We start from the raw sequence: 22,997 nt of genomic DNA on the forward strand, positions 1-22,997 counted from the left end.
TTTTTTTATTTTCAGCACATCCATAATACACAGATGTAGGTAGATTCACAAAGAGTTAGGCCGGTGACTTGTCCTCAATGTTCCACTGTGGGGGAAGTTCCTTCACTGACTGCGCAGGCGCAAACTTCCTGACGGAAATCCCCGAACCTCGTCCGGCATCCAGGCTCTTTCTTTAACATCCCTGTGGATTGGAGGATGTTATAAAAAGAGCCAGGAGGCCGAGCGAGCGCAGTGAGGCCGACTGGCCACTTACCTCAAAATCCACGTCGCCCTGGATGCCGGCCGCCGTTCGGGGATTTCCGTCAGCAAGTTTGCACCTGCGCAGTGCTTGAAGGAACTTTCCCGATAGCTGGAACCAGCTCAGCGCATCAGTTTGCGCATGCGCTGGAACTTCCAGGACACCTGGAACCAGCACGGCAGATCACCGGCTTATCAGTAGATAAGCCGACCTAACTGAATCTACACCGGCGTTTGTTTAAGTGTATTCTCAAACAGAGATACACTTAAACAAAGCTAAGATAGGCCGGCTTGCGCCGTTCTATCTTAGCTTGCAATGTTTCTGTTGTCCGCTAGATGGCGCTTCCATTGCGGCCGGCGTAGATTATGTAAATGAGGGGATACGCCGATTCACGAACGTACGCCAGGCCTACACCGTCGCATTACGTAGTTTCCGTAAGGGATAGGCCGCCTAAAGTTATTCCACCTATGAGGTGGAATAACAATGTTAAAGTGGAGGTTCACCGGTACAATATACCTTTTCCCCTTAGATTCCTGCTCGTTTTGTCTAGGGGAATCGGCTAGTTGTTTCAAAATATGAGCCGTACTTACGGTTTACGAGATGCATCCTCTCCGTCGCTTCCGGGTATGGGTCTTCGGGACTGAGCGTTCCTATTTTGATTGACAGTCTTCCGAAAGGCTTCCGACGGTCGCATCCATCGCGTCACGATTTTCCGAAAGAAGCCGAACGTCGGTGCGCAGGCGCAGTATAGAGCCGCACCGACGTTCGGCTTCTTTCGGCTACTAGTGACGCGATGGATGCGACCATCGGAAGCCTCTCGGAAGACTGTCAATCAAGAAGGAACGCCCGCTCCCGAAGACCCATACCCGGAAGCGACGGAGAAGATGCATCTCGAAAACGGTAAGTACAGCTCATATTTTAAAACAAATAGCCGATTCCCCTAGACAAAACGAGCAGGAAGCGAAGGGGATTGTTTAAAAAAATATATTAATGGGTGAACTCCCGCTTTAAGTATGGCCGCCGTTCCCGCCGCGAGGTTCGAATTTTTTACGTCGTTTGCGCAAGTCGTCAAATCGGCATTTACGTCGTTTACGTACACGTCGAAATCAATAGGCCCGTACGGCCTACTTAGCCGCAATGCGCACTGGGAAATGTAGTCGCCCGGCGCATGCGCAGTGTCAAAAAACGTCAAAAACCGTGAGGTCAACCCTCATTTCCATACAACACGCCCCCCTCCAAGTCATTTGAATTAGGCGCCCTTACGCCCGCTCGTTTTAGGCTACACCGCCGTAGATTAGCAGGTAAGTGGTTTGTGAATCACTACTAGCCTAACTAATTTACGGCGGTGTAGCCTAAAAAGGCTGCCCTAAAGTTAGGCCATTGTATGTGAATCTACCTAATGGTTCATTATTCTGTTGGTTTTTAAATTTTATTATAACTTTCGCTTTTGTAATCGTGTATACTTGTACAATATCTCCTGCATGTCTGTGCATTGGACTCCATGTAAATTAGCAAGTGATAGACAATAGCTGGAGGACATGTTGGTGAAGGTGAGGCTTTGATGGTGGTGGGAGTAACATCCTGGCTCTCAGGCTAACTGCTACTTATGATGACACTTTATTACTCAGTAAGGTGTGTGTCTGGTTCTATACAGTCTTGTCAGCAGGTCCAGAGGCTACAGACTGACACACTATGAGGAAACTCCATGTAAATAGAGAGAGAAATGTAGATGGCTGTGATGGTCATTGCCGGCAGGTTATACGGTTTCACACTATTCTTCTGGTCCTAATAGTGTTCTCCGTGTATTTTATGTACTTTAGCTTAAAGCGGGAGTTCACCCATTTGTATTTTTTTTTCCCTTTTCCCCTTAGCTTCCTGCTCGTTTTGTCTAGGGGAATCGGCTATTTGTTTTAAAATATGATCCGTACTTACCCGTTTACGAGATGCATCTTCTCCGTCGCTTCCGGGTATGGGTCTTCGGGAGCGGGCGTTCCTTCTTGATTGACAGTCTTCCGAGAGGCTTCCGACGGTCGCATCCATCGCGTCACTAGTAGCCGAAAGAAGCCGAACGTCGGTGCGGCTCTATACTGCGCCTGCGCACCGACGTTCGGCTTCTTTCGGAAAATCGTGACGCGATGGATGCGACCGTTGGAAGCCTCTCGGAAGACTGTCAATCAAGAAGGAACGCCCAGTCCCGCAGCCCATACCCGGAAGCGACGGAGAGGATGCATCTCGTAAACGGGTAAGTACGGATCATATTTTAAAACAAATAGCCGATTCCCCTAGACAAAACGAGCATCCAGCTATGGGGAAAATGTGTTCTCCATGGGTGAACCTCCGCTTTAACCACTTGCTTACTGGGCACATATACCCCCTTCCTGCCCAGGCGAAATTTCAACTTTCGGCACTGTAAAACTTTGAATGATAATTGCGCGGTCGTGCGACGTCGTTCCCAAACAAAATTGACGTCCTTTTTTTCCCCACAAATAGGGCTTTCTTTTGATGGTATTTGACCATATCTGAGGTTTTTATTTTTTGCGCTATAAACAAAAAAATGAGCGACAATTTTGAAAAAAACACAATACTTTTTGCTAGAATAAATATCCCAATTTTTTTTTTTTTTTTATAATTTTTTCTCAGTTTAGGCCGATACGTATTCTTCTACATATTTTTGGTAAAAAAAAAATCGCAATAAGCGTATAGTGATTGGTTTGTGCAAAAGTTATAGCCCAGATCTTGTAGAATGTTGTCAGTCTCTGCCCAGATCTTGTAGAATGTCGTCAGTCTCTGCCCAGCTCTTGTAGAATGTTGCCAGTCTCTGCCCAGCTCTTGTAGAATGTTGCCAGTCTCTGCCCAGCTCCTGTAGAATGTTGCCAGTCTCTGCCCAGCTCTTGTAGAATGTTGCCAGTCTCTGCCCAGCTCTTGTAGAATGTTGCCAGTCTCTGCCCAGCTCTTGTAGAATGTTGCCAGTCTCTGCCCAGCTCTTGTAGAATGTTGCCAGTCTCTGCCCAGCTCTTGTAGAATGTTGCCAGTCTCTGCCCAGCTCTTGTAGAATGTTGCCAGTCTCTGCCCAGCTCTTGTAGAATGTTGCCAGTCTCTGCCCAGCTCTTGTAGAATGTTGCCAGTCTCTGCCCAGCTCTTGTAGAATGTTGCCAGTCTCTGCCCAGCTCTTGTAGAATGTTGCCAGTCTCTGCCCAGCTCTTGTAGAATGTTGCCAGTCTCTGCCCAGCTCTTGTAGAATGTCGGCAGTCTCTGCCCAGCTCTTGTAGAATGTTGCCAGTCTCTGCCCAGCTCTTGTAGAATGTTGCCAGTCTCTGCCCAGCTCTTGTAGAATGTTGCCAGTCTCTGCCCAGCTCTTGTAGAATGTTGCCAGTCTCTGCCCAGCTCTTGTAGAATGTTGCCAGTCTCTGCCCAGCTCTTGTAGAATGTTGCCAGTCTCTGCCCAGCTCTTGTAGAATGTTGCCAGTCTCTGCCCAGCTCTTGTAGAATGTTGCCAGTCTCTGCCCAGCTCTTGTAGAATGTTGCCAGTCTCTGCCCAGCTCTTGTAGAATGTTGCCAGTCTCTGCCCAGCTCTTGTAGAATGTTGCCAGTCTCTGCCCAGCTCTTGTAGAATGTTGCCAGTCTCTGCCCAGCTCTTCTAGAATGTCGCCAGTCTCTCAGGAGTGCGTTATGTGCAGAGTTCAGGGTTGTGCTGCGTGCAGAGCTCAGGGGTGTGCTGCGTGCAGAGCTCAGGGGTGTGCTGCGTGCAGAGCTTGGGTGTGCTGCGTGCAGGATTCAGGTGTGTGCTACTTAGAGTGTAGAGTTCAGGCATGCGTTATGTACAGAGTTGGGGGGTTTTCAGAGTGCAGAGTTATGGGGCCTGCAATGTACAGAGTGTAGCGTTCAGGAGTGCGTTGCGTACAGAGTGCAGGGTTCAGGAGTGTGTTACGTACAGAGTGTAGTGTTTAAGAGTGCGCTGTGCACAGTGTGCAAACCCCCCCTTCCACCCAAGCTTCCTTGCAACTCTCTCCCCTACCTAGCCTGCTTTCAGTACCTCCCTGTGTAGGCATCTCTGCCTTGCCTTACAGCAGTGTTTCTCAATTCCAGTCCTCAGGCCCCCCCAACAGGTCAGGTTTTCAGGATTTCCATTATTTTGCACAGGTGATTTGATCAGTTTCACTGCCTTAGTAATCACCACAGCCTTTTCATCTGAGGGAAATCCTGAAAACCTGACCTGTTGGGGGGGGCCTGAGGACTGGAATTGAGAAACACTGCCTTACAGGGAGATTGTTCTCTTTCCCAGAGTCTGGATCTATGTCCCCGCTGTGCCCCACTGTGCGTGCCTGCAGGGATCTGTAAGTTCCAGGAGCAAAGCTATCCTTTATAAACATAGAAGGCTTTTCAGTGTTTACAAGTGGGAGTGGCGGGTAAGAATTGGAGGTGGTGTAATGGAGTTCTGCCACGTACCCGCTGCAAAACTGGGTGCGAGGGCCAAATGCCAAGGCCTGGCTAACATACAATTCTCTACATTTAACAAACTAACAAAAATAGGGGAGAGCAAGAATGTCAACATGCAAAGTCCAGTCACACATTGCAAAGCAAATTTTGCAATGACAACTTAAAATATGAACTCCATGAAAATAAACTACAAGTCCTTCCCATCGCCACCATGAGATTGATTGATCTTACAATGATGTCTTATTTCATTAAAGTGGAGTTCCACCCATAAATATAACATTACATCAGTAGTTTTAAAAAAATGTCATTAGTCCTTTAAGAAAAACATTTTTTTTTTAGATGCCTTTAAAGTGTTGTTGCTAGGCAGAATAGTTAATCTTCCCTCTTCCTGCACCTAGGTGCTTAAGCTTCCTAACCTACACCGCACAGACTCCTGGGAATGTAGTGGGTGTAACTTTCCAGGAGTCTGTGCTCTCCCCAGTCTCGAAGAATCATGTGACTTGGACAGTACAGGTGCTGAAACCTGATCTGAAACCTATTACACTGCTTGTGCAGCACTGAGCATGTGCGAGATCTGCAAGGCTGAAATCCAGGAAGTCATACAGTCTGGCTTTATGATGCCCACACTTAAGATGGCCCCAGTCAATTTATATTTTATAAAGTGTCTAAATGCTGTAACAACCTAACAAAACGGACCTTAGTTTACAGACTAACTTTACTAGAATACATTAAGCTTGTGTATTACAGGGGTATTTATATTTAAAAAGTGAAATTGTGGCCGGAACTCCGCTTTAACACGTGTCTTAGGTGACATCTTCTACCCCTCCATGCTGCACTTGATAGCCTCAGTCATTTGAAGGTGTTTTTTCTTGTTACACTTGAATATGCAGTGCCATAGAATATATTTAATATAATGACTTTTCTTTGTCTGCAGGAGACATGGTCATCCCACACAAGGACGCCTTAATTCATGCTTTCCTGAGGGGTTCCCGGGATCCAGACGGCTCTCTAAGGGCCAGCAGCCTTTCTAACTTGGGGGAGCTGTGCAAGTTGCTCCAGTTTTCTCTAGGTTCAGTTGTCCACGAGGTAAATCCTCATTTTCTCACCTAAACTGGCTTTCTGTAATCATACGAACCTCTCGCAAAAAATGTCTGTCTTCAGGTGACTGATACTGAGTGCTGAATTTTCTTCATTTTAGGTGATCTCCTGTTTATCGGCGGTGATACATACTGATCCAGAGGCTGAGGTGCGCCGGGCGGCTATTCACGTGGTGGTGCTACTCCTAAGAGCACTGAGCTCACGAGCCACAGAAGTAAGTGTGTCTCTATGTATGGCCTCTAACTACTGACCGTCAAAGTCCTCTTTGAGTCTCGTCTGCAAAGATGTAATATATATGTGTGTGTGTGTGTGTTTTTTTATTTTTTTGCCTGGGCGCTTGCGTTCATTTTCCTTTGAATCATTGTACTGTCAAAGTAAAATGCATGTCTCTGAACAAACTAGTGCTTCAGTCAGGTGTTCAGAAACGTCCGTATAATGATGGGTTCCCCAATAACACCTTTATTCAGCCAACCAGTGGTGACCTATGCATTGTGGGCGCACGGGCGCTGCCCCCCCTTTATACCTCCGCCGCCCTCCCTATCAATGTGCCCAGCCCCTTTCAGGATGCCGGACACATGATTTACTATGGCGAGGATAGGCGGGGTGTGTATTTTGATGCACATGGTTAGAGCCAGAGGCTCTAATAGGCTTCAAAATAAGGTGGGCTTGGGGTGCAGAGCACTGCGTCCTAAGCCCACCCTGTTGTGTGATGATAGCGAATACATTTTCGCTATGGTCACACTACAGTTCCTCACCGTCATTTAGGAGGCAGGTCTGTGAGACCGGTTTCCCGATTGGTCAAAGCGCCAGGCGACCCTATTGGACGCCTAGCACTTTGGCGAAAGAGGAGACACACAGGAGAGGAAGCCCGAGAAGCGAAGCTGCCACTGCCCGCACTGCAGGAGAGGAGGAGGACAGCAATGCCAATGCAGGAGAGGAGGAAAGCCCCGCTGGTGGTCCGGCAGGTACCGCTGTGGTCAGTACCGTGGATGGTCAGTGACACGCTGCCCAGTAGCGGTGGGTTGGTGCATGTTTCCGAAATTAGCCAAACTGCGAGTCGGCTCTATACGGCGCCTGCGCAGTCAGCTCTACACGGCTTCTAGTCGGTGCGCAGGCGCCGTATAGAGCCGACTCGCAGTTCGGCTACTTTCGGAAACTCCTGACGCACCTTATCCGCCGGGGGGAAGTTTTTCTCAAGACGTCAATCATCTGGGCGAAGTCCCACATGACACTGCGCCTCTGCATAGGAACGCCTACTCCCGCGGGAGTGAGTACCCGGAAGCCGGGTGGAAAATGGCAATAATACGGTATGTACAGCAAAAAAAAAAAACAGCATACTGTAAATGTTGGAAGTATGCAGAATGTAATGTTATATACATGTTTTTAGAGTGAACCTCCGCTTTAAAATGAAACAAAGATTCTGACTGGTTTCTACATGGTTATTCAAAAGCCCCCTTATCTATAGTTGTGTTCTATACTAACTCATAAAGGCCAGAAACGGATGTCTGCTCTCCATTTAGGCCATATCTGTGCTATGTACCAGCAAGTGTGGGCTTACAATGGGCCTTAGGGGTCTGAAAGGATTATTTAGACCCAGAAGGCCCACATTCCCACTATTCTGTATCCTAAAACAAGGAATAAACCTTTTGATTTATGAAATTGCATTGGAAGTGATGACATAAATGCCTTATTCTTTAAGAAGTCATGCTATTCTTTGTGAGCATGTTGTAACACAGTGAGCCTAAATCAAGCGGTTTATCCAGACTTTCTATAAGGAAGCCTTCTTTTGTTCAGATAGTCATGGTGGTGTCCCTGCCGTCTGCTCATTAATGCCAAGAGGTATTATTAAACCTTTTAGCTGTATCATTATTTCTATGGAACACCATTCTCCATAATAAAAATCTCCTGTAGCATGCTTGCAGCCTGTACCTGTCTCCTGTAGCATGCTTGCAGCCTGTACCTGTCTCCTGTAGCATGCTTGCAGCCTGTACCTGTCTCCTGTAGCATGCTTGCAGCCTGTACCTGTCTCCTGTAGCATGCTTGCTTGCAGCCTGTACCTGTCTCCTGTAGCATGCTTGCTTGCAGCCTGTACCTGTCTCCTGTAGCATGCTTGCAGCCTGTACCTGTCTCCTGTAGCATGCTTGCTTGCAGCCTGTACCTGTCTCCTGTAGCATGCTTGCTTGCAGCCTGTACCTGTCTCCTGTAGCATGCTTGCAGCCTGTACCTGTCTCCTGTAGCATGCTTGCAGCCTGTACCCGTCTCCTGTAGCAAGCTTGCAGCCTGTACCCGTCTCCTGTAGCATGCTTGCAGCCTGTACCCGTCTCCTGTAGCATGCTTGCAGCCTGTACCCGTCTCCTGTAGCATGCTTGCAGCCTGTACCCGTCTCCTGTAGCATGCTTGCAGCCTGTACCCGTCTCCTGTAGCATGCTTGCAGCCTGTACCTGTCTCCTGTAGCATGCTTGCAGCCTGTTTCTGTCTCCTGTAGCATGCTTGCAGCCTGTACCTGTCTCCTGTAGCATGCTTGCAGCCTGTACCTGTCACTTGTAAGTAGGGTTGTCCAGATACCGATACCAGTATCGGTATCGGGACCGATACCGAGTATTTGCGGGAGTACTCGTGCAAATACCCCCGATACCTAAATAGAATACTTCCCCCCCGCCGCATCGAAGGCCGCCGCATCGCACCGCACCGCCGCATGGGTTAAACGCCGTGCGGGAACATCACAGCTATTCAAATGAATGCTGTGATCTTCTCCATGCGGCGGCGGCAAAGGTATGGGGGACATGGCTGGACTCGGGACATGGCTGGACTCGGGACATGGCTGGACTCGGACATGGCTAGAGGGACATGGCTGCATATGTGAGGGACATGGCTAGAGGGACATGGCTGCATATGTGAGGGACATGGCTAGAGGGACATGGCTGCATATGTGAGGGACATGGCTAGAGGGACATGGTTGCATATGTGAGGGACATGGTTGCATATGTGAGGGACATGGCTGCATATGTGAGGGACATGGCTGCATATGTGAGGGACATGGCTGCATATGTGAGGGACATGGCTGCATATGTGGGGGACATGGCTGCATATGTGGGGGACATGGCTGCATTTGGGGACACATTTTAAAAAAAAGTATCGGTATTCGGTATCGGCGACTACTTGAAAAAAAGTATCGGTACTTGTACTCAGTCCTAAAAAAGTGGTATCGGGACAACCCTACTTGTAAGCTTGCCCGATGTCTCTACCTGTCTTCTGTGGCATGTCAGAAGTCTCTACATTTTTATGTAGCATTATAAAATGAATATTATACGTCAGCATTTTTAGATGTGATAGACTGCATTGGCTCCCTATAGCAAGTATTCTGACTGCCACTGATATTTACCAATTCGATTTTAAAAAGAGTTGAATACCCCATTGAAAGTTACAATTCCTAAAACAGCTTTTACTGCAAAATTTCGCTTCAGCCCAGAGCTGTGCCTTACAATACGTCTTTTCCACAACAAAATGTTCTAGTTTGAATGACCGCCAGCATCATTCAGCCCACTTCCTCTGAGCCCAGGGCTTCATGGGTTCCACCCCAGTCTGTGACTGTGAAGCAGAAGCAACACAGGGATTGGTCCATCTGTCACGGTTTTCTCCTCCTGCCAGCGTGCACCTTGTCAGTACATGAACTGGCTACCAATGCTATAGCTTCCTCTGCATTTCAGCTTTGCCGTACAGGGGATTGCAAATGACTAATATGAAGTCAAATTTGGGTACTTGCCTTGAAAAAAAAATACATTTAAAGCGGAACTCTGGGCAAATGTTTTTCCTATGCAAGGTGGGCACAGGTCAAGGGGAGACCAAAAAGCCTTATACTCACCTGGTCCTCTGCTCCTGCGGCAAATGGCGCTCCTCCACAATCCAGCAGTGGAATTTTCCTGATGCCCATCTGGAGTTCAGCTTTAAAGCGTTTTTACCCCAACACTTCATATTTCTGATATGTGCCCGCTGTGCCATGTACTTGTTTGAGAAAGTATCCTGTTCTCTTTGTATTGCTTCCTGTGTGAATTCCCTGGTGTTCCTGCCAGTCCCTCTGCTTTACTATTAAAACCTGACCACACTAAGCAGGAGAACACAGCTTGGTCAGTTCTCTAGCTGTGTTGGGAACTCTGTGTGTTCTCCAATTATCAGACTTGTCCTGACATGCCCCGGCTGCACGGCCATTCACTGGGAAGCTCAGTGTGCTGCTGCTTCTTCTCCTCCCCCAGCTCTTTTGCAGCTGAGAACAGAGGGAATGTGATCAAAAAATGTATTTACAATGCTTTTTTATATCTATAAAACATTTTTTTGCCTTTTTTCATTTCTATTTTAAACTGAATGGGTGGTTTTACAAGGTGATCGATTACAATCACTTTAAGAATGTATTATTGAATGAGCAGTGGTTAATATTTGTGTCTCTTATAGTACCCTAGAACAGTAATCTCTAAACTGCGTCCTGTGGGCCAGATGTGGCCCTTTGCTTGCTTTTGTTCCTTCCACTGATACAAGACACTATTCCTCCCACTGGTACCAATAATGGGGCACGATTCCATCCACTGACACCAAAGATCGAGCACTATTCCTCCCACTGACACCAGTGATGGGGATTATTCTTTCCATAATGCCAATGATGGGATTATTCCTCCCACTGAGACAAATGATAGGTGCTTCCACCGACACCAATGTTGGAGCATTATTCTTGCCACTGACACCAGTGATGTGGCACTATTCCCCCCACTTATACCAACGATGGGACACCATTCCTCCCACTGACACTAACAATGGAAATTTTTATTCCCACTAATACCAATGATGGGAAACTATTATGTGTAAAACAATTGGAATGGCACAGGGAAAAAGTATTGAACACGTTATGGAAGGGAGGTGCAAAAAGGCATGGAAAGCCAAGACACCAGCTGAAATCTATTAATAAATAAAAAGCAATCCTGCCCCTTGTCAGTACAAATTAATATCAGCTGGTTCAGTCTCAACTGATGGCCTATAAAAAGGTGTCTCATTACCAAGGTGTCACACAAGAAACATCTCATGATGGGTAAAAGCAAAGTGTTCTCTCAGGACTTTTGCAATCTTGTTGCAAAACATACAGATGGCATTGGTTACAGAAGGATTTCTAAACTTCTGAATGTTCCAGTGAGCACTGTTGGAGCCATAATCCAGAAGTGGAAAGAACATAATTTCACCATAAACCGGCCACAACCAGGTGCTACTCGCAAGATTTCTGACAGAGGAGTGAAAAGACTTATCAGAAGAGTTGTCCAAGAGCCAAGGACTACCTGTGGAGAGCGTCAGAAAGACCTGGAATTAGCAGGTACAATTGCTTCAAAGAAAACAACAAGTAATGCACTCAACTGCCATGACATGTATGACCGCTCACCACGCAAGAGTCCATCGCTGAAGAAAAAGCATGTTGACGCTCGTTTAAAGTGGATGTAAACCCAATTTTTTTATTTTTTTTTGCTGTCACAATGTAGAGTTAAATATTTGTTATCATCTGTGCCCAGTCTTGCCACACAGAGTTTTTTAAGCTCTGAGCAATCCTCATTTATTGTTCAGTGAGATAAAACAGACTAACAGAGCAAAACCTTAGTCCGTTCCGCCCCCTTGCTGTGAGTGACAGGTTATTTATATATCTCATGCACTAGCTTGGAGACAGGTATTATTTTTTAATTCCCACCCCCACTCCTTTTTCTGAAGTCATGTGGTTACTTTTCTGGATTTTGACTGGATGTTAGTGATCATAGCAGAATTTCGTGTAAGAAATACATAGGACAAAATGCATGTTGACAAGGGGAGTGTAGAGGTGGGCGGGAAGCCTACTGGCATCACGACTCCACCCACCGAGCTCCAGACAACAGACCCACCCACAGAATCTGCAGTTTTTCAGTTCTTATAACAGACAGAGGGGAGACATTTGACAGGTAAGGACACATGCAGGAGTCATGTATATCCTTATAGATCAGCACTATGGCAGTAGTTTAGAAAGGACGAGAGTGGCTTTACATCCACTATATGGTTTAGATAAGCCTGTGAAATACTCAGAGAATATAGTCTGGTCAGATGAGACCAAAATTGAACTCTTTGAATGCCATAATACACACCATGTTTGGAGGTCAAATCCAGTGCACATCACCCCAAAAATACCCCCCCATTGCAACAGTTGGGGGTGGGGACATCATGTTTTGGGGCTATTTTTCAGCATACGGTACTGGCAAACTTAATTTTACTGAAGGAAGGATGAATGGAAAAATGTACCAAGACATTCTTCATAAAAAAAAAAAAAAAAAATCTGCTGCCATCTACCAGGATAATGAAGATGAAACGAGGATATTTCAGCAAGACAATAATCCCAAACACAAAGCCAAGGAAACTCTCAATTGGTTTCAAAGAAAGAAAATAAAGCTGCTAGAATCGCCCAGCCAATCACCTGATTTAAATCCAGTAGAAAATCTATGGAAAGAACTAAAGATCAGAGATGAGGCCTACGGAACCTTAATGATTTAAAGACTATTTGAGTGACCAAAATCACACCTGAGCGACGCATGCGACTACTTTCTCCATACAGGAGGCATCTTGAAGCCGTCATTACCAACAAAGTACTTTGTACCAAGTAGGGCTGCAACTAACGATTATTTTCATAATCGATTAGTTGGCCGATTATTGTATCGATTAATCGGATAATAGCCTTTAAAAAAAAAAATGCATTTTTCTTATTTTTTTGGGGCCAATTTGTTGTTGGGCAGATTACAAAACACAAATTGCCGCAAAAACACATTACATGCTTTTCTGCAGCTTCTCCATTGAAGTATATTGAACCAATAAAAACCAAATGGCACCGTTTTGCATTAAAAAGTCCTTGCCCTTTCCAAATATGCAGCAGCTGAAAAAAAAATCATGGCTGTGATAGTGTCCCCTAGGAAAACATGTAAATGAACTGTAGTGTGTTTCTGCAAAAAGCACCAAAAAACAGAGGTATGACCCCCAGGCCTGAGATGTTTAGTAACATAATGGGGTTAAAAAAACAAAAATAAGTTCAAAAAGAGTAAATAATCGCTACTGTAAGGGGTTATTTTTTTTTACTGTGGGACAGTGAAAGTAATATTTACAGTAGCGATGTGCTTTTTTGTACTATAAAGGGCATTTTTTTTATTTTTAACCCTATTATGTTACTGGCCGATTAATCGATTATGAAAATTGTAATCGATTAATTTCATAATCGATTAGTTTTCGATGAATCGATTAGTTGTTTCGGCCCTAGTACAAAGTATTACCGTAATTATGGGCGTATACCGCGCACTTTTTTCCCCTTAAAATCGTGGGTGCGCGATATACGCCAATCCCCGCTGTCTCCGACATTGTCCGAGCCGAGTGTACTGCGCACTCGGCTAGGCTCGGCCACGCCCGCAGCCACGCGAGAGGAGCCAAGTGAAGCAGGAAATCCGGCTCTGCACAGCGCGCCAAATTCAAACACACGACGCTGCAACCCCCGCAGACGGACACCCACAAGGCTCGACGGACCCCGCCGCAGACGGACACCCACAAGGCTCGACGGACCCCGACGCAGACGGACACCCACAAGGCTCGACGGACCCCGCCGCAGACGGACACCCACAAGGCTCGACGGACCCCGCGCAAGGCCGCCGATGGACGCCGGGCAAGACAGCAGACGGACACTGACAAGGCTGGACGGACCCCACGCAAGGCCGCAGACGGACGCCGGACAAGACATCCAAAATGTATGTTTTTTTTTCCCCTAAACTTCCCTTCTCAGCTTGGGGTGCGCGTTATATGCCGGCGCACGGTATATGCCGATAAATACGGTAAATACATTTCAGTTAGCATGTTCAATATTTTTTCCCCATGTCATTCCATTTTTATTACACATGACTTCATTTCTGAACTTATTTGTTCTGGTTTCTTTGTATGTATGGATTGCATGGGTTGTTACCGACATGTGGTGAAAATTTCATGTCAGTAGCAGGTACAGCATTTGTAGCGTATGTGAAAATGTGGCCATGAGCTTTACTTTCCTCCAGTCTCTATAGCTGCAGGGCATCGATAGTCTCATTACATAGCACAGTCCTCCAGGTAATGCAGAATGACTGATGTGGTAGCTGAGCCAGCACTTTCCCATTGAAGCTCAGCAGCCAATCATTGACCCTCCGCAGGCTACACTATAGCTGGAAAGGCTCCATTGTTTACATGCCTGATTGCCCACTGTACACACTATCTTCTGCATTGATCCCATGCTTTTCTCATATCTATCTTTTTGTGTATTTATTGATTTCTGGATGTTCAGACCTCCAGGGCATTGCTGGAGTTAATTCTATGCGGCGCACAGCGAGCAGCCGGCACAGAAGGGTATTTTAAGCTCAGATCCCGCACAGATTCAATTTCTTAATTACCCACCGTGATAAACTGCCAATTTCTGCCGCTCTGTTCATTTTTCAGGCCCTCCCCGGCTGCTATTTTTAGGCACACTAGAGAAATCCATTCTGATTGCAGTGAAAATCTTACACACAATGGAAGTGTCAGGCCAAGCATGCCCTGAGCTGGTCACCTGCAGACGTCCTCTTTACACTCACTGCTCAGGCTGAAGGTCACAGCTTTAGTCCTGGACACAAATTACATCTGAAAAAAGAAGCCACGGATACCTAATAATTCAACACATGACACTTTGCAGACGCGAAAAGAAGAAAACACGTGTTTCACTTGCACAGTAGTTTTGTTAAAAAAAAAAAATGAATGATATTTTAAAGTCCTAACAGTGGACCTATAGAATAATAGTACTTACTCCATTTTGATCTCTAGGATCACTCTGGTGTCAATCACCTTACAAAAAATGACCGGGAGGGGAGGTTTGGTGTTCAAGGAGAGCTGCTGATTGGATGGCTTTGCTTTAACACCTGTCATTGGCATTTGGTCACATGACCAGCATCAATCCAGCATAGTATTTCCTTCAGGAAAGGAACCTAAATCTCCCTTTTAGGGCCTTTCACAATGAACACAATTGGATGCATTTTAAACTGCACACCAACTGCATAAACAGCCCAAAATCAAGGCAGTCCTATGGACATAGTTCATATCATTGCAATGCAGTTCAGCGCAGTTAAAAAGTAGAGCATGCTGCATTTTTCTGCACTGCAAATGCGGGGAACGTGCTACAAACACACAGCACTACTTTAAGACCATATGATGTGCCCTACCCCATGTAATAGGCTATGTCCCCTGTGCCCTGCTCCCACATAATGTGCCCTGCTCCCATTCAATGTGGCCTGCTCCCATGTAATGTGGCCTGCTCCCATGTAATGTGGCCTGCTTCCACGTAATGTGCTCTGCTCCCACGTAATGTGCCCTGCTCCCATGTAATGTGCCCTGCTCCCATGTAATGTGGCCTGCTTCCATGTAATGTGCCCTGCTCTCATCTAATATGCCCTGCTCCCACATAATGTGCCCTGCTCCCATGTAATGTGGCCTGCTCCCATGTAATGTGCCCTGCTTCCACGTAATGTGCTCTGCTCCCACGTAATGTGCCCTGCTCCCACGAAATGTGCCCTGCTCCCATGTAATGTGGCCTGTTCCCATGTAATGTGCCCTGCTTCCACGTAATGTGCTCTGCTCCCACGTAATGTGCCCTGCTCCCACATAATGTGCCCTGCTCCCACGTAATGTGCCCTGCTCCCATGTAATGTGCCCTGCTCCCATGTAATGTGCCCTGCTCCCACATAATGTGCCCTGCTCCCACGTAATGTGCCCTGCTTTCACATAATGTGCCCTGCTCTCATGTAATGTGCCCTGCTCCCACGTAATGTGCCCTGCTCCCATGTAATGTGCCCTGCTCCCATGTAATGTGCCCTGCTCCCACATAATGTGCCCTGCTCCCATGTAATGTGCCCTGCTACCCCCTTATGTAGTGTGCCCCCCTGAGACCCTGTACCCCCCAATGGAGCATCTCTGTAGAAAAGAAGTACAAGTTTCACATTAAATGGGTACTTTTTAATATTATTTTATTTAATACTATTTCTAAAAATTATTGTTATTATCAACGGCTCACTGATCATTCCAATGTTCCGTGAGCTGTAGGTTTCCAGAGGTATTAAACTTTTTGCTAGGGGTTCCTCGAAGGTACAAAGGTTTAGAAACACTGCTATAAAGAGGTATGCTTTGCTCATATTTCATGTCTGAGTAGTGGCAGCTGGTGCTCAATTTTCTTGGGGTGGGGGTGGGTGGCCCGCAGACTTCCCAGCCAGCCAACCAAACACTCACCACACCTCCCTTCCTCCTGTCGCTCGCCCATAGCTCACTAGGCCCCCGCACCTACCCCATACAGGTCTCAGCAGTGCCCCCCACGTCTTCTCCCGAGTCCTGGCTATTGCTTCTCCTCCCGGAAAATCTGGGCTTAGAACTCCCGGCAAATCGGATCTCAGGCCCCGCTTTCTAATTGGCAGGGAGAAGAAACAGGAAGACATTAACAAAATATTATTTGCTAATGTCACACAGCTGGGCGGGCTCGGGGCGCAGTGCTCTGTGCCCAGAAACCACCCTTTTTGAAGCCAATTAGAACCTCTGGCTGTAATCATGTGCTTCTGATAAAAGACCCCATTGGAATACATGTATGTATCTAGAGGGGGGGCCCTGCCACTGTGTCTGAAGTTTACATTCACGTTAAGTAAAATGTCAATTTTTATTGTCACATTGGGCAGAAAGGGGGGGGGGGGTTACGTGTGAGAGACCAGGCTGACTGTGGTAACAGCAATAGAGACTGGTCTCCATTCTTTCCTAAAGTATTAGTACACTTTGGTTTTGTTGCTTTACTAATAAAAGGAGAGTGCAAAATCTGGTGCAGCTCTGCACAGAAACCAATCGGCTTCCAGATTTTTTTATTTTTTTTTGTCGAAGCTTAACTGAACACGCTGAAGTAAGAAGCTGATTGGCTACCATGCACCCCTGTACCAAATTTTGCACTGTCAAGTTTTAGTAAATCGACCCCGTCGTTCCTATTCTGTTGAGCATTGCTCCGCTGGCTGCTTTATTCTTGTATATAGATAAAGAATTAGAAAAAAAAAAAAAAAAACCTTGAGACTTTAGAATCACTTTAATTACAGAAGGTAATATGCCTTTTTATATATATTTTAGATACAGCATAAAAGACCATTTATTTAAACATTTTATGTATTAACTTTATTTTCATTATAACCACTCTGTCTTCATCAGTGTTTCTGTAACATGGAGATCAGAATTTTGGAGTTGTTCTCAGACTGAGGATTATTGTAACGGCATTACAAGGTCTCCATTCTGCATTAGATTTCTGTTTTATCCTTCTTATTTCCCTCCCATACTATAATATACTCCGCTTATAAAACAGCGGGAGCTCTGCAAGCCTCTCGCTTCCCCTCCAGCCCTCGTTAATTTCCCTGGTAACCTCCGCTGAGAAATTATACATATTACTACTTTATGCAGTGCTAGAATTTCACTGAGTGCATATTTTCAGTTATTACTTTAAAAGTAATGTTTAATGTGACTTCCAAATGTTTAACCACTTGCTGTACCATATTAAAGTATAGCCTCTATTGTAGTTATATATAAACGTCAAATTTCGGCGCGGGAACGACGGGCATACTTAACATTGGCTGCGCCTCATATACCCAGGGGCAACTTTACGCCGGGACAAGCCTAACGTAAACATCGTAACTTCACTGCGTCGGCCGCGCATACGTTCGGGAATTCGCGTATCTAGCTAATTTGCATACTCGACGGGGAAAACGACGGAGGCGACACCTAGCGGGCAAAAAAAAAAAAATGAATTTAAGATCCGACGGCGTAAGAGCCTTACGTCTGTCGGATCTAATGCTTATCTATGCGTAACTGATTCTAAGAATCAGTCGCATAGATACGACGGCCCAGATTAGGACTTACGACGGCGTACATGGCGTTGCGCCGTCGTAAGCCCTTTAAGAATCTGGTCCTTTATATCTAAAATGTAGCCCCCCCCCCCCAATCATTATGTTTTTTGATGGCAGAGCTGAAAAATAATAAAAAGCTTGTAGTTGTATGTTTGTGCAACTGTTTTTCAAACCTATATTTCAAAATAAATTACATTTTAGTGCACAGAAACACCATATAATTCACTTAAAAAATTAAATACTGTATTGAGTAAATTGATATCAAATATGTAATTAAAATTGTGTGCAAAACAGGAAAAAGTGATTCTCACATTTGTCCATAAGTGTCAATTTAAAAACCTATGTGCAGCTTAGGCCCCTTTCACACTTGTGCAACCTGAAAGTCATGCAATTTTGCCGCCATTTTATCGCCATTTTTTTGCCGTAATTGTAAAAATTAGGACGAAAGTTTAAAAAAACGGGTAATATGTCTCTGCACTAACTGCCACTTTTTTTTTTTTGCACTTTACATACACACTTTTAAAATTAAACCTCAACAAATTATATTTTTCAGATTCACCCATGGGGGTGTTCTGGTTTTTCATGCTACCTAATGGTTAGACGGGTTCATGTCTCAAGCTGACCCCAGTGTCCGTTTCAAATAAATGCATCTTTGTGTACATCATCTTATTTCCCTTCATTGTTTTATTTACCTAAAATGTCTATTATAATATAATTATGTTTTGCGTTTTTTTGTTTAATTGTTTAAATACAACACATAGAAGCCTGGAATTTTAAAAGCTCCAGTCTTCCAGGTAATAACGATAGTGTGTGTTACTAGATGTTGCCATCACTATACAATATAGTTTCTTAATCAGTTGTCATAGTCACAGGTTGAAGCCTTCACTCTGGTTTCCATAACAACGCATTAAATCTGTTCCAAATGGAGTAATGACTGGATGTCTAGGAAATGTCGTTATTTGATAAGAGGAGTAAATTCTTGAAAGAAGTACCTGTGATGGATGTCAGCAGAGAATAGGTGTGGTAATAGACACTGTGGGATAGAGCCAAGATTTGTACAATGCAAACCTGAAAATGTGAACCGCTGCTTAGAGCCAGAGAGGAAGGAAATGGGGAGCTTTCATGTCTACCTACCAAACATGTCTACCTACCTACCAAGCAACTCAAATTTCTGTCTAGTTAGTCCTAAGATTTACACAGCCCTGCCAGACGGCACAGCCGGGTCGGGGACCTGGCTTCTCTCTACTGCAATTAACCACTTAAAGCGGGAGTTCACCCTTAGATTCTCGCTCATTTTGTCAAGGGGAATCGGGTAGTTTTTTAAAAATCAAAGCCGTACTTACCGTTTTAGAGATACATCTTCTCCGCCGCTTTCGGGTATGGGCTGCGGGACTGGGCGTTCTTATATGATTGACAGGCTTCCGGCGGTCGCATACATCGCGTCACGAGTAGCCGAAAGAAGCCGAACGTCGTTGCGGCTCTATTCGACACCTGCGCACCGACGTTCGGCTACTTTCGGAAAATCGTGACGCGATAGATGCGACCATCGGAACCCTGTTGGAAGCCTGTCAATCAAATAGGAACGCCCAGTCCCGCAGCCCATACCCGGAAGCGGCGGAGAAGATCGCTCTCTAAAAAGGTAAGTACTGCTTCGTTTTTAAAAAAACTACCTGATTCCCCTTGACAAAATGAGCATCAATCTAAGGTTAAAAATTAACTTTTCCGGGTGAACCTCCACTTTAAGACCCAGACCAAAATGCAGCTAAAGGACCTGGCCCCTTTTTGCGATTCGGCACTGCAGCGCTTTAACTGACAATTGCGCGGTCGTGCGACGTGGCTCCCAAACAAAATTGGCGTCCTTTTTTCCCCACAAATAGAGCTTTCTTTTGGTGGTATTTGATCACCTCTGCGGTTTTTATTTTTTGCGCTATAAACAAAAATAGAGCGACAATTTTGAAAAAAATGCAATATTTTTTGCTATAATAAATATCCCCCAAAAATATATAAAAAAAAAAATGTTTTCCTCCGTTTAGGCCGATACGTATTCTTCTACCTGTTTTTGGCAAAAAAAAGTCGCAATAAGAGTTTATCGGTTGGTTTGCGCAAAATTTATAGCGTTTACAAAATCGGGGATAGTTTTATTGCATTTTTATAATAAAAAAAAATTGTACTACTAATGGCGGCGATCAGCGATTTTTGTTTATTCGTGACTGCGACATTATGGCGGACACTTCGGACAATTTTGACACATTTTTTGGGACCATTGTCATTTTCACAGCAAAAAATGCATTTAAAATGCATTGTTTATTGTGAAAATGACAGTTGCCGTTTGGGAGTTGACCACTAGGGGGCGCTGAAGGGGTTATGTGTGACCTGAAGTGTGTTTACAACTGTAGGGGGGTGTGGCTGTAGGTGTGACGTCATCGATTGTGTCCCCCTATAAAAGGGATGACACGATCGATGCAGCCGCCACAGTGAAGAACGGGGAAGCCATGTTTACACACGCAGTGGGGCTTTACTTCCTGGATTCCCTCACCGAAGATGGCAGCGGCTGCAGCACCTGAGGGACAGATCGGCTTTGGGTGCCGACATCGCCAGCACCCTGGACGGGTAAATGTCCATATTTTAAAAGTCAGCAGCTGCAGTATTTGTAGCTGCTGACTTTAAAAAAAAAAAAAATTGGCAGAACTCCGCTTTAAAGCAGTCCTCTAGCTTCAATACTTTTTGAAAGTCTAGGCTGGAGCCTAGGATGCAGGTCAGGAAAGCCAAAGTCAGGAGTCCATAAAGTAAATGTAAGCCATCAAGTGATCACATTCCTTCTCTTCTTGGTTGAATAGAAGCTGGGGGGAAGACAAACAGCAGTACACTGATCTTCATAATGAAAGGCTGTACAGTGGGGTGGGGGGCTGAGGGCTGATCCTTGGAGAGCAGACTGAGTTTCTAACATAGCTAGAGAATTGACCACGGTGTGTTCTGCTTAGTGTGGTCAGTTTTAAATAAGAAAGCAGAGGGACTGGCAAGAAAACAAGGGATTTAGCACAAAGGAAGCAATAAAAAGAGAACAGGATATGTTTTCATACAAGTACATGGTAGGGCAGGCACATATCATGAATAAGAAATGTTGGGTTGACATATTCTTTACCTGCATGCTTTTCCCAGGTCAGTTATTCAGAGAGTTGAAGCAAGAGGGTTAGTAGGAAAGCCAGACAGTTTTTATTTTCCAAGAGAGGGGCCAACTGTGGCAGCCTCCATGTTTCTCTGATGACAATTTCTCATTAAAGTGGAGTTCCACCCATAAATATAACATTACATCAGTAGTTTTAAAAAAATGTCATTAGTCCTTTACGAATTTTTTTTTTTTTTTTAGATGCCTTCAAAGTGTTGTTGCTAGGCAGAATATTTAATCTTCCCACTTCCTGCACCTAGGTGCTTAAGCTTCCTAACCTACACCGCACAGACTCCTGGGAATGTAGTGGGTGTAACTTTCCAGGAGTCTGTGCACTCCCCAGTCTCAAAAAATCATGTGACTTGGACAGCACAGGTGCTGAAACCTGATCTGACACTGCTTGTGCAGCACTGAGCATGTGCGAGATCTGCAAGGCTGAAATCCAGGAAGTCATACAGTCTGGCTTCATGATGCCCACACTTAAGATGGCCCCAGTCAATTTCTATTTTATAAAGTGTCTAAATGCTGTAACAACCTAACAAAACGGACCTTAGTTTACAGACTAACTTTACTAGAATACATTAAGCTTGTGTATTACAGGGGTATTTATATTTAAAAAGTGAAATTGTGGCCGGAACTCCGCTTTAATGAAGATCCAAGACTGAATGCTATTGTAGACGATGAGAATTTCCAGTAGACATATCTCACCAACATTTTCTTCCTCTCTGTTCTTCTAGGTGTTGCGTGACGTTCTCCTGGAGCTGTACCGCCTGCTCAGGTTTGTGGTTCAGTGCGAGTCGGATTCGGTGTCTGTTGTTCATGCCCAGCTAGGCCTGGAGGAACTGGACTCCATCATGAGAGCTCATCTATTCCCACCACAGAAGCTGGAGAAGAAAATTGTTGTTTTACCATAAGACAAGAAACTCATCTGGAATTCTCTCATAAGCAGAACCTCTCCAGAGATTTCAGTACGGAATATCTAAAGCCAACATTTTTTGCCATTTTGGATAGAATAAAGAAGTATAAAAATAACATCAGTTTTTTTTTCTCCCCCACATCATTTCCTGTCAACACAATTGGAAGATAGAGGAATTCCTCCCAAAGTGAAGCAGTTCTCCTTTAAAAAAAAGTTGTCACTGGAACAAGTGCCTCATTGGAGGATTTCCTTTCCTGCTCTGGTGCCAATTAAAAATACAGAATTTGCCCTCATATTCGGCCCTGGTGACAATGGCTGCCAGGATTAATGAGCAGAATAGATCTTCCTAACAGGAACACAGCAGTAAATACCTGAACAAAGTTCTGAACGCTCACCACGCTAGCCAAAACTAAAAAGAAACAAGTTTTGGCTTTTAACCACTTCAGTACTGGGCATTTTCGCCCTCTTCCTGCCCAGGCCAGCTTTCAGCGCTGTTGCCCTTTGAATGACAATTGCACGGTACAATCACCACAATACAAGAGCATATCCATCAATGAAGTCCCCTTTTTAAGTATTGGGAAAATAACAAAGTGCAAACATAGTCAAGGATATACATGGATCCAATATATCAAGATTTCCAAAAAAAAATCTTTATGGATGAAACGGAACAGAACGAAACATATACTTATACTCATAAGTTAGACATCTTAGCAAATCTATTAATAGCAAGACGCCCTTTACAAACCTGTCTGGTTAAATAATGAAGATGGAAAGAAGAAATCAGAATGAAGGGGCGAAAGGAAGAAAGAAAAGGGGGGGACGTGCACAGCTGTGCTACTGAGGTTCAGAGAGATTACATGAGGGGGAGTAGGGAGATGACATGAGCAGGATGGGGGAAGAGACCCCGGGCGAAATGGCATCAAAAATGCTCCCCCAAAAGTTAGTTTTAGAGCTCTTCCCGTAGTTACATTCTAACCACAACCCTGAAACACAGTGATGTATTCAGCCGTGGATCTATAGTCATTCCAGCAAGCCCAAATCTTATGTGAGATTCTACCTTGTGTAATATACATCAGTTTTTCCATATCTACTATTTTATTAACGTGGTCAAACCATCCCATGATAGTAGGAGACTGTGACATTCTCCAGTGGACAGGGACACATAGTCTGGCTGCGATAACCATGTGCATTGCCAATGCT

The 22,997-nt window shown here is 45.0% G+C and overlaps 1 protein-coding gene across 1 annotated transcript in view; it reads left to right on the plus strand.

Moving 5' to 3' along the window:
- The window catches only part of TANGO6 (transport and golgi organization 6 homolog), a 58,949-nt gene extending 37,036 nt beyond the window's left edge, over window positions 1-21,913 (plus strand). Inside the window, exons 16-18 of the mRNA XM_040329214.1 lie at window positions 5,610-5,761; window positions 5,874-5,987; window positions 21,619-21,913. Coding sequence (XP_040185148.1) covers window positions 5,610-5,761; window positions 5,874-5,987; window positions 21,619-21,795 — 443 coding nt within the window. The 3' untranslated portion in view covers window positions 21,796-21,913. The remainder of the gene's footprint in view (window positions 1-5,609; window positions 5,762-5,873; window positions 5,988-21,618) is intronic.
- The last annotated feature ends 1,084 nt before the right edge of the window (window positions 21,914-22,997 follow it).

The sequence above is a fragment of the Rana temporaria genome, chromosome 11 (assembly GCF_905171775.1).
Source record: "Rana temporaria chromosome 11, aRanTem1.1, whole genome shotgun sequence".
NCBI lineage: Eukaryota > Metazoa > Chordata > Amphibia > Anura > Ranidae > Rana > Rana temporaria.